This window comes from Trachymyrmex cornetzi, unplaced genomic scaffold (assembly GCF_001594075.2).
Source record: "Trachymyrmex cornetzi isolate Tcor2-1 unplaced genomic scaffold, Tcor1.1 scaffold90, whole genome shotgun sequence".
Taxonomy (NCBI): Eukaryota; Metazoa; Arthropoda; class Insecta; order Hymenoptera; family Formicidae; genus Trachymyrmex; species Trachymyrmex cornetzi.
Genome location: NW_017300245.1, coordinates 916,210 through 927,775, shown reverse-complemented (window position 1 = coordinate 927,775; position 11,566 = coordinate 916,210). Strand labels below are relative to the sequence as shown.

At 32.1% G+C, this 11,566-nt stretch overlaps 2 protein-coding genes across 2 annotated transcripts; one reads left to right on the top strand and one right to left on the bottom strand.

The window, feature by feature from the left end:
- The first annotated feature begins 2,832 nt into the window (after window positions 1-2,832).
- alka (glycine receptor subunit alpha alkaliphile) lies at window positions 2,833-5,499 on the top strand. Its single transcript, XM_018520325.1, has 8 exons — window positions 2,833-2,872; window positions 2,958-3,051; window positions 3,358-3,512; window positions 3,712-3,867; window positions 4,231-4,371; window positions 4,612-4,841; window positions 4,982-5,116; window positions 5,213-5,499. Exons 1-8 carry the CDS (start codon window positions 2,833-2,835, stop codon window positions 5,462-5,464), a joined length of 1,203 nt encoding a protein of 400 aa, XP_018375827.1. The 3' UTR covers window positions 5,465-5,499.
- A 280-nt stretch (window positions 5,500-5,779) lies between these two features.
- LOC108769424 (periodic tryptophan protein 2 homolog) lies at window positions 5,780-10,357 on the bottom strand. Its single transcript, XM_018520409.1, has 15 exons — window positions 10,340-10,357; window positions 9,875-9,987; window positions 9,658-9,752; window positions 9,429-9,557; window positions 9,069-9,339; window positions 8,736-8,917; window positions 8,287-8,530; window positions 7,669-8,173; window positions 7,205-7,542; window positions 6,983-7,130; window positions 6,697-6,865; window positions 6,485-6,628; window positions 6,335-6,409; window positions 6,011-6,230; window positions 5,780-5,937 (listed from the first exon to the last, which is right to left on the bottom strand). The coding sequence occupies exons 1-15, from the start codon at window positions 10,355-10,357 to the stop codon at window positions 5,802-5,804; spliced, it is 2,787 nt and encodes a 928-aa protein (XP_018375911.1). The 3' UTR covers window positions 5,780-5,801.
- Between the last annotated feature and the right edge of the window lie 1,209 nt (window positions 10,358-11,566).

Sequence of the window (11,566 nt, the reverse complement as noted above, 5' to 3'; positions counted from 1 at the left end):
AACTAAAAATTCTCTCGATTTGCTTTAATCGTCTTCTATATTTCGTATCTAAACTACTCTTTCAAAGTTTGATAACTTCTCTTTTAACATGAACAGATATATGAAATTGTAGTTTTAGATGACCGATTTTTTAAGTCGATCGTTTGTTTAAACAATTATCTAAAAATAGGAGACTTCAGAATTTATATTCACGTTCAAAGATACACCCGAGCTATTGCACTAAAAGAAGAAATACAACTGACAAGGAAAAAATATAAAAAAAAAGCAAAAATATATTAGCCTAGTATGTTTTTATATATTCAATAAAAAAAACACTTTGAGACATGCCATACGCATATTCGTTTCATGCGAAAAGAGAAGATAAGAAATCATCTCAGAAAATGAATGCAAATACTTTTTTTATACAATACAGTTTACTTTGTTTTTACAGACGAGTTTTACATTTTGGAATTACTGTAATTCCGATCCAAAGTCCAAGATTCGTATGTAAAAACAAAGTAAACTGTACTGTATAAAAAAAGTATTTGCATTCATTTTCTGAGATAATTCCTTATCTTCTCTTTTCACATGAAACGAAATATGGAGCCTCTCTCAAAGTGTTTTACTGAATATATGGAAAAACGATATATTCTCTCTAATTATAAAAATACAGCGATATTTTCGTTTTTATAAAATAATCTCAAAGAAGATAATAGATAATCTGAGAAGAAAGATTTTCTCTTTTATTTATCACATATTTTTGCGTTTTTGTACAAACAATGGACAATCGGAAATAAATCACGCAGCCTCCCATCTCTTCGACTCTTCGGTGGATCTGAAAGCATCGCCTCCCTCCGCCATCCCGTCGCTACGCCCTTGAAGAGAGATGAGCAAAGGAGGAACAGGAGGTCTCATCGAGGCCGACGATCGAGGTCGGGTTTTAGACCCGCGTGTCCCGCGTGACGTCTAAATGGACGGTACCGTTGCTCAGGGCTAGGTGGAAAGGGAAGGACACGCGTGTTGCCGCGGCGGACCGCAATCTCGCGTTTCCTCTCCTCGATCATTTGTGAAGCCTGCATCGGTACCTGCTATATCCATAGTCCGAACCAGACACCTATACTGACCCACTCTCACTCTCACCTTTCTCTTTCCATCCGCGTCTCTCCTTTTAGATTTTCTCCTCACAGCAGTGGCTCTGTCTTCTCGCGCGCGTTTGTCGAAATGATAAGATATACACGCGTGAACGTACACACACCTCTCGTCCCTCGAATCTCTTCATCGCAAAACTATTTTCGTATGCAAACACACGAATCGTTGCAAAATCAACGTTTCGTACAATGCGCAACGCAACAATACGCGTTTATTCGCGTTGCTTACAATTTTTGCAGTCAGCGTCCTTGCTTTTTCTCTCTTCAATACATAATTTATACTGAATATATAATTTACCTCATTTTAAATGTAAAAATTTGTGAGGATTTAATTTAAGCAATGTGAACAGACCTGAATGATAATTAAATCTTCGGGATGAAACGTGCAAGAAATGCATGGACGGAGGAACGGCACATTTAAATTTGCAGTTGAAAACATTAAAAAATGTAGGTTGTTGATACATCTCATTAGCAAACCGATGTTGAAGAATAGTGTGTTACATGATAAAAATTCCTCACGCGCGAATATATGTATAACTTCGACCGCGTGATGCAAATAATGCATCTACGCAGAACAGTAAATCGTTATGCAATTCACGACGGATAATTGCAACAAGCACAAAAGCGAATGACGATACCTGTAATTGGACTAGATTGCGACAGTAAATGATTGATAATTGACTAATTGCCGTGCCGCCCTGGACAGTGCAAGGGATGCCGAAGACGTCGTTATCAGTTAACCAGTTGACGATACGTTCGGTTGACATGAAGCGTGCACTTCCAATAGTTTTACTTCACCTATGGTGGAATTCTCTCCCGGAAGTATGTTCCTCGAGGTAAACGACTTCGTGCTCCTTTAAAAGCCATTTTCGCCTCATTACGCACAGCGTTTTGTCTTGTCGCGGAGTCTTTTATCGCTTTATAGGCGAAGATAGGCGAAGAAAAATTGCATGCAGCAATTTTTAATCCGAGTCGTGGAAGGGAATAGTGTCTCGATCAGTTTCTTTCTCAGACGAGTCCAAAATTGAGACATACAGAGACGTTTTAAAGACATTTTTGCGAGAACCGTCTAAAAAACGTTTAAAAGACGTTTTATGTTTCGATTTTAAGATCTAAACTGTGTTTCTTAACATATATATTTCTAGAAAGAAACACGTAAAAAGTTGTAGGCTGAAGCGAGCCGTTTCCTAGACTCTGCCAGATAGAAAAATTTCAAGTTAACGCGGTCTATGAAAAATCGTTACGACTAATGCTGATGTACATATATTTATGTTAATGTTAACGTTTATTCATTTGTTTGTTCTTACTTCTTAATTTAACAGCAATTTTTTGCATATTTCTCGTGAAAAGAAGAAACAAGCTTTTTAAAATGCCTTCTTTTGCTTCTCCGTAGACAGAGACACGATATCAACTTGCTAACAACTTTTCTCTCGCGCGATCAAATAAGTTATCTAACCGAAAAAATAAATAGTAGTTTTCGATGGTGTATGTCAAATCTTACAGGATTAAAGTATTCTCCCTCGTTTAATATAATGAGAATTTCCGATGAGTCAGTAACCAAAGATATAATACAATACAAATAAAACAACAAGCGTTAAACAAACTGCATTAACAATGAACGGACAAAACAGAAAAGAACATTAATGATGATGAAAGACGGAATTTTTCTCGTAGCTTGCTCAGCGAAGATGTCAACAATTGCTCTATGACGTCGAGGCTAATTCTGCCAGAACATTATGTTAAAGGTAATGTGCGGCTTACCAGGACAAGACGCTTGCATTTACGTTTCTTGTACGAATAATGAACTGTATATAATAAAACTCTTTGCAGAAATTAGACCGTCATCGGGTGCACCTGTAGTGGTAAACTTCAACATTTTAGTGGTTGACATTAATTCTATCAACGTTGAAGACATGGACTTTCGGTAAATTAAAGCGATAAACTTCTTTTGAGCAATAATCAAGAATGAATTAAATATAATGTATAATTCCCTATACTTAATAATTTAACTCTTATATACGAGTATAACATGTGTTTTATTACATTTAAAAACTTAATCTTTTGAGGTGTATTACTTCTGAAAAGTAAGAGAATATGTATAAAAAGATATAAAATACGTTTAATTTAAATTAATTAATGGGATATATTTAATTCAAGTTAAAAAGATAAAATAGATGTTTAAAATCTGGATGTAAAAGATTATAAAATTACAATTGCGTATCTTTATTAGTGTAGACATGTTCGTCAGTCAAAGTTGGATAGAATCTCGACTGAATATGTCTGAAGATATCTTCGAAGAAGACGACGATTATGTCATACTTCCCCAGGAATTTTTCGATAATCTTTGGCAACCGGATCCATATTTTTTAAATTCAAAAGTTTCCGGTAAGCCATGTTTGTCTTCGCGTTAAATTGGGCGATATTCATAGTCCGTTCTTATTTCAAGACTGTACTTAAGTAATGTCTTAAGACACTAATACGATCCCCTTTGGTACGTGATTTCTTAAGACTGTACTTAAGATGGTCTTGAATATAAGATCTGACTATGAATACCGGCTATTGTTATGTATTAATAATTTTTCAGAGATTGCGACTTTAAATCACAAATTCTCATTGGTCACGTTATACCGGAATAAAACTATTAAATATTCTGCCCGAATTAACGCTATTGTTGCCTGTCAAATGGAATTTCAATTGTACCCGATGGATATTCAAATCTGCCCAATATACATAGAAAGCTGTAAGTAAAGCTAAATGCCATAAAAAACTTAAGATGTAAACAGTAAGCGAATCGATCAATCGCAATAGAGACCGTAAGACCGTGACGTAAGCAGTAACGAATCCAACATGTTAATTTCTTTACTGCTTAATTAAGTCTTACGTTTTAAGTTTCTGCATGTGCCAAGGCCTTTAAACTTAAAATACAAATGCAATTGCGAGTTTCAGAAACAATTTACGATGCATAAATATATACTCTTTTACAAAATTATTTTTAAAACATATGACAGCAGAAAAGAGAAAAGAAGCGTTATATATTCTTGAATAAATTTTTCGGTAAATTTATCCACTTGTTACACACACAAATCCGAATTATTTGTTACAGTTTCCTACAATAGAAAAAAGTTGCGTTTAAAGTGGGGCGCGGGCGGTGTTACGGTAAATCCTGAATTGAAGCTTTTGCAATATGATATTGGGAAGCCCGCAGTGTTCGAAGAAACTATAGATTATATGATCGAGAAAAATGGTATGTTAAAATTTAATATATTTATACACATTTAATTTGAAATTTAATCAAGAGTTTATTTAAATCCCTTTGTCCGATGTTTATAATCATTGAAACAATTATTACAAATATGCTTTATATTACATTAAATCAAATCCATAAAATCCAAAAAACATATATAACAAACTCTAATTATAGAATGAAAAATCACATGTGGAATAAAAAAAAATCCTAATTAATAATTTGATAATTACCTCGCAGGAAATTTCTCCCGGTTAGTAGTCTTCTTTCGCTTCGAGAGGCAGATCGGTCACCACTTGATACAAACGTTCGCGCCGTCAACTCTGGTCGTGATGCTTTCCTGGTTCAGCTTCTGGTTGGACTTGGATGCAATTCCTGGTCGAGTGGCTCTTCTGGTGACGAGTATGCTTACATTGGTAACGATGTTCACCGGTCTTAAAAGCGATATTCCGCCAGTGGCGTATATCAAGGTAAATTTGCAAATGTAGTACTTCAACTTTCTGCACATCTCCTTATATATTTGTTATCATACTATGTATAACAGAATATTGCCTCATATTGACATAATTTATTTTTTCTAATATAAAAATATACACGTTTGCTTACGCAGGCTTTAGATGTGTGGATGGCTGGCTGTATGATGTTCGTGTTCGCAGCCTTAGGAGAGTTTGTCGTAGTCAAAGTGCTCGACTTGCGACACATTACAAATGATTCGCAAAGTTTCACGGACTCTCGCTCGTTCTCGGTTCGTGTCTAAATATTGTTCGTAACAATCTTAGTGATAATTTTAGAAGGCTGTTAAATTGTATTTTATTCGTTAAATACGATTATTCATTTTTAGCGATTAATGGCGATGGTGAAGAGACAGAGCATTTGGGATGAAGAATTTGTTTGTGCAACCAAACCGAAGAAGCATACCAATAATCATCTACTGCCGACTCTATGGCTGGATCCCGAATGCCAGATAGTGCAAACGAATAAAACGCGTTCTCAAAAAATAGATTTCTACAGCAGAATTATGTTTCCTATACTCTTCTTATTTTTCGTCGTTCTATACTGGCCAATAGTATTGCTCAAAAGCGTAATAAAATAATATGAATTTTGTAGAATCAGTATTAGCATTCCGTATGTAATTAGCACTTTTCATATTTAAAATTTGTGAATGAGTCATTGTCGTTGCGCCGACTAGAAGTTTGAAATGTATCTTTATTTATATGATACAGAAATAAATTTTTTTTACATTCGTTTATTTTTATAAAATATTTTCATATTTACACTACGATTATGTTTCAAAATTTATTGCTAGTATTGAAAATCTGTAGTTTACGTGCATTAGAGGTTTTTAGTACTAGCAGTAAATTTTAGAACATAATTTGTATTAAAATTATTATTATTAAAAAATCGTCGTCCTACAAAGATTTAAATAAAGCTTAATCCGTATCCATTTCTTCAATGGAAAAATCAGATTCGTCATCTATCTTAATAGAAAGCTTCGATGCATTTTTCCCAGATTTTAAATCTCCTATCCTCAGTATATAGCTCATTGTATATTGATTAAAATCGCATCTGTAAAAACGTTTCGAATTATTTCCATGTTTATAACATGTATATACAGTGAAGAAAATGTAATAACACTTACATTTTACTAAGATCATCATATTTCTTTTGCATATTCTTTTGCAGCATTAACAGTACTGGCATCTGAAGCGCAGTATCAATCCGAGACCCGTATTTCGTCAAGATTATTTCTACCCATAAAAGATAGAAATGTATATGCCTCGTTGATTCGAATTCAGATGCTATAAATTTCAGCAATTTCTCGATATAAACATCTGACATATTCGTCGTCGTTAACTCAACTAAACAGCCAGAAATCAAACAAGTATTTATTATATGTCAAGTCATTATTAAAATCATTAGGAAATTAATTTAAAAAAAAAAATATATATATATATAAACTCACTTTCTTTGTACGGAATGGTCTCTATAACTTGCTGCGTTAATAACTTCTCATTTAACTTCAATGCCATCATTAATGCTGAAACAGTAACAGTTGCGTTTATTTGTTAATCTTATTATTATTATTATTATTATGATATAAAAATGTCTATACCTTTTGCGTAATCATGTTTGTCAAGTGTTTCTCTCACAGTATCCGGAGTAATTCCAAGCTCCAATTGAAATGGATCAAACATTAATCCAATATCCAAAGAATATATTAACAATCCTTCCGTTGTTGCTGCTGCCCATGCTTGTCCTATTTTACAACATATTTAAATATACTTACTTCAAAGAAAATAATTTTAAAAAATCATTCATTTCTACCTGTGGGAGAGAATTGTAAACAAAGTACTCTCACTTCCAGTTTGACTCTCCTGCTTGCCATATCTCCACTTCTAACACCTGGCAAACGTAATGATATGTTTCCACCTTCGCGATGCTCAATTAAAGCTCTATTTCCAAATTCAGACATGTACTTCCTGTTTATAACATCCTGCCAAAGTAGGAATTAAGAATAGATCTTTGTTTTGCAATTGCTTCTGTATTTATATTTAATATATAATAAAAGAAAAAATTTAAAACATTTTACACGATATGTATTATTACTTACGTCCACACCATCCAGAGATCTGTTCTGAGTGATTTCATACTTTTTTAACAATATCGATTCTTTAACATTATAAATGCACACATTTTTGGAACGACCACCAGCTAATATGCACGTACCATCAGCCGAATAACATAATGTAGTAAAAGCTCTAAAAAATAGGATTTAATAATGTATCGTTAAGACAAACAAGATATACTAGATAGCGTTTCTCGCACTACTCACTTGGACTGTAAATTTTTTTTCGCCGTGATGAGATCTGTTTTAGATCTACCAGCACCTAAATCGGTTCTGCCCTCAATAAAACCTGTCTGTCTTGCCGTTTTACATTCAAAAAATGTAATCTGTCCATCCAACGTAGCAACAGCAACTTCTTCTCCATTTGGTTTATAAGTTACGCACAGAGCATCAGCGATTAATCGTACAGTCTCGTGTGCAGAGCCATTTTCAATAGCATTCCATATTTTCAAGGTTTTATCCCAGGATGCAGATACTAATTCTGTACTGGCGGGATTGGGATTAAATGCCAAGCTTGCAATAGGTCCCTCATGACCACTCAGTATCTGAAATCGAATATTTTAAGCATATAATTTTGGTTGCATATTTATAGGTATGTCTATTATATAATTTAAACTACATAATTGTAAAAATTTGAACAATACAAATCAGATGAATAAAGTTATACACACCTCTAAAAGAGTACCGAGTTTCATACTCCATAGATACACATCAAAGAAATCTTGACCACCCGCAGCGATAAACTCATCACTCGCATCGATCGCCAAGCAAGAAAATTGTACAGGACGTGGCGAGGTGAGAGTACGAAAATTTCTGTACCTCGCTAAATCGTACGCTCGCACCGTTCCATCCAACGAAGCAGACGCAACGAATTTACGATTGTGACTAAAGAGAACGCTAGATATCGATGAGGTATGCTCGTGAAACGTAAGCGTACAAAATCCGGTTAATGTATTCCATAGTTTAACTTTTCCATCGTCGCCACCTGTTATAATATACTGACCATCAGGACTGTATGCCAGACAGTTCATATTAGTTCTATGTCCTTGCTGTTTCATGGCATATGTTTCACTTTGCCACTCCCAAACCAGGAGCTGTCCAGCATGAGAGCATCCTATAGCTATCCAATCTCCAGTAGAATTCAATGCAATCGATGAAATACGCAGTCGAGAAATACTGTGAAGCCATATAGTAATTTAGTTAATCTCTAATATCACATATAATTAATATAATATTAAAAGCTAAAAAATATCAAATCATATTATTTTATAATTAAAATATTATTGTACCTTAATGAATGGATCAAATTAGCGTGCGGCATTTCATATAAGAAAAATGAACCATTACTAAATCCAATAACTAATATATGAGTATCTTGGTGATAAGCAGCTGTAGTAAGTTTTGCATCTTTACTTTGCTTATGAACTTCGTCTGCCAAATAGAAAGTAGCTTGCTTTTTATAGCCCAACAATTTGATTTTTTTGTCTTTCTCTTTCATAGAAACCTCTTCTATATTATTTTGTGGCAAATCGTCTAGTAAAATGTGCACATATTTTTATAAATTACTATTATACATGTAATACGCTATTATATATACAATACAGTAAAAACTATTATTTTTAATCAACTACATTCTAGTCAGTTTTACAATTATTTATAAACAATATTAAATTCAGAAATTTCATAGAATGAAATTTAATAAAGAAATTATAAAAAAAGAATAAAGAAATTTTCTCACCCGAGTCTAATAATTTCTTTTCGGCATAGGCCTTTTGCCTTTCTGTTTTCTCTATAATTTTGTCTATATCTATGTCATCCTCGCTATCACTATCTTTAGGTTTTTCTTTTTTTGAAGGCGGTTCCCATTCAATCAAATCGTCTGGTTCAAGTGTACATTCCCAGACACACACTCGACCATTTCTGTAAAAAAAATCTTCCGAAGATAAATAAGCGAATTCACACAAGTTGCATAGGATATTATTGTGTGTGCAAAATTTCTCTTGTCAACAAAAATAATTATACAATAAATTTAAACTAATACAATGTAAATATGTTAAATTGTATCACTTACTTGCTAATAGTGTATATATCATATTGTTTTGCTTCAAAGAAACATGCTACTATTACATCAGAATGACCACCCAATGTAATCCATCTAAAGTTTGCCCATTTTTGTAAACTGTATATCTTTACAGTAGTATCCTTTGAACCAACCGCTAATAGTTTCGAGTCAAAAGACCAACTAACGCACGTTGTCTCAGCAGTAGCTCCATGAAACGCATGTTCCATAATAAATGGATTGTAATCCCCTGTTTGTAAACCAGGTGCATTGAAAATGAATACTGAAATACAAAAGCAATATATATTACTTTACATGTATATTATATTTTTGTTAATACATTTTCATAAGTTTAGAATAGAAAATACTTACCACCACCTCCTTTACAAACTGCAAAATGTTTTCCATCTGGAGAAAACTTTACACGCTTAGGACGTCCTTTGAATCTATATTTATGTAAAATTACTTTGCTTATTAAACTAATGATATGAGCTTCACCATCTGTAAATATATTATAAAGCTGTGATTTCTCCTATAAATAATCCTTCATAAATAGTATTAAATAATTTTTGGCAATGTGTACAAAAAGAAGTCTTCTTACCTGTGTTAATCGCTACTAATATATTCCCGTTTGGTGATACATCAATTGTAGTATAATTAAATCTGCTCTCAACAGGAAGTGTCATAGATTTGTTACTAAAAAAAATCATTTTATACAAAAAAAAAATATTGTGTAATAATTATTATCATATAAAATTTATAAGTTTTTTTAAAGTTGCATGATTTACAATAAAATTAATACTTTTATAATTACATACTTTTTTAAATCAAAAATTGTGATTCGGTTGCCCACAGGGCTAATAACGGACGATCCATCTGGAGTAAAGTGTAAATCTCCTTTACGATAAACTGTGCCAAGTAAATTACTGAACTACAACAAAAATGGAAAGCATTTCACTGTAATTTATAAATAATATATACTTCATGTACACATACATATACACATTAACACACACATGAAGCTTTTATACATATTTAAAAATTACCATATATTATATAAGTTATCTTTATAATTATCAGTAAGTGGACTATAATAAAAAAAATATTATAACTAAATATACAACTAAAAATCTTATTAATCGCAAATAAAAGGGAACATAAATATCAAAACATTATAGGTTAAAAATATTGTATGTATGTAATAATTTTAAGTAATAAAGAACACAATTTACAAAAAATAGAATTCATAAATTACAGTTTTTCTAAAACAATAAATATCTTACTTTATATGAAAACTTCATCTTTCCTTTACTAATGCCAAAAAAATATCTATTTAAACCACGTGCAAATACATCCCAATGATCACATAAAAATATACGACTACACGAGTGGTGTGTACATACTGAATTGGTTGTATCATGTAGTTTCAAAATTATCCTAGCGAGGACGCCACAAGCGCGACTTTCGTTGCAATTTACTGCATTACCGTCGTTCGATTATATAGTGAAATAAACATATTTTATATAGAAATATTATTATCTATTATTATTATTATTAATTTTATAAATTTATTTTTCTCAAAAATTAATAATGAATTAAGAGAAAATAATTGAAAAAGGTTACATCAACGTATCAATATAATTATAATAGCAAAAATTGACTACATTCAGCAGAGAAAGAAGCTTTACAATCGTAAAATATGACAGGTTTTTATATGTTTAGATCTGTAAAGAACCAAAAGCAAGAACTAATCGTATTCAAGAATTTTACAACTTACTCGTGTTACTTTTGATCCCATGCAGTCCTCTTCTCTACAATAACAATCAACGTCAAAAAATTTATCAACTTTCGGTAAACTATGAAAAGATGTATAGTTCTAAAGTTGATAAAATATCATATCTAATCGGATAACAGAAGACATAAATTAAAATTATGAAAAAACTGCGATTCCAAGAATCTTATTTAGACTTGAATAATGGAAATTTGAAATTTCAAAAACATACAAAGTATAATTAGAGAATCATTTATATATAATTAGATAAACAATAATTTTATATAAATTTCCTAAAATGTCTATAATTTTAAGTCTAAAAGTTAAAACATGCACAATTTCTCAAAAATTAGTAAACTACAAAGCAACGTAATTAGATAATAAGAATTAAATGAATTACATTATATAATACGCAAAAAAAATTTTTTTACACAGACAGTACTACATTTCAATTGAAGTTGAAAGTTTCTTCAGTAAAATGGCGTAATTAGGTCAGGGCCGTAGTACAATTTGAGTGAGAGTTCCATAACAACAATGGCTAACATATGCCACCCTGTATATATACATATATATATAATAATGAAATATTTTTATCTATAAAATATTATTATAAAATGTAAAGAGAAAAACACATTCAGCGTAATTCGTTACCATTTTATTATATCTTTGTAAGCATATCGATATTCACGAGTATGCCAATCACCCTACTCTTTAAAAACTCGGGATACTCAGCTGACAA

What these genes read in the sequence shown, in the direction of transcription:
- alka (XM_018520325.1), top strand. Translation starts at nt 2,833, where the DNA reads ATGACGTCGAGGCTAATTCTGCCAGAACATTATGTTAAAG. An exon ending in CGCCAGTGGCGTATATCAAG is followed by an intron (nt 4,842 to 4,981) that starts GTAAATTTGCAA and finishes TTGCTTACGCAG; the next exon opens with GCTTTAGATGTGTGGATGGC. An exon ending in CGGACTCTCGCTCGTTCTCG is followed by an intron (nt 5,117 to 5,212) that starts GTTCGTGTCTAA and finishes ATTCATTTTTAG; the next exon opens with CGATTAATGGCGATGGTGAA.
- LOC108769424 (XM_018520409.1), bottom strand. An exon ending in ATTAGTAGCGATTAACACAG is followed by an intron (nt 9,558 to 9,657) that starts GTAAGAAGACTT and finishes ATATATTTACAG; the next exon opens with ATGGTGAAGCTCATATCATT. An exon ending in TTTACAATTCTCTCCCACAG is followed by an intron (nt 6,629 to 6,696) that starts GTAGAAATGAAT and finishes GTTGTAAAATAG; the next exon opens with GACAAGCATGGGCAGCAGCA.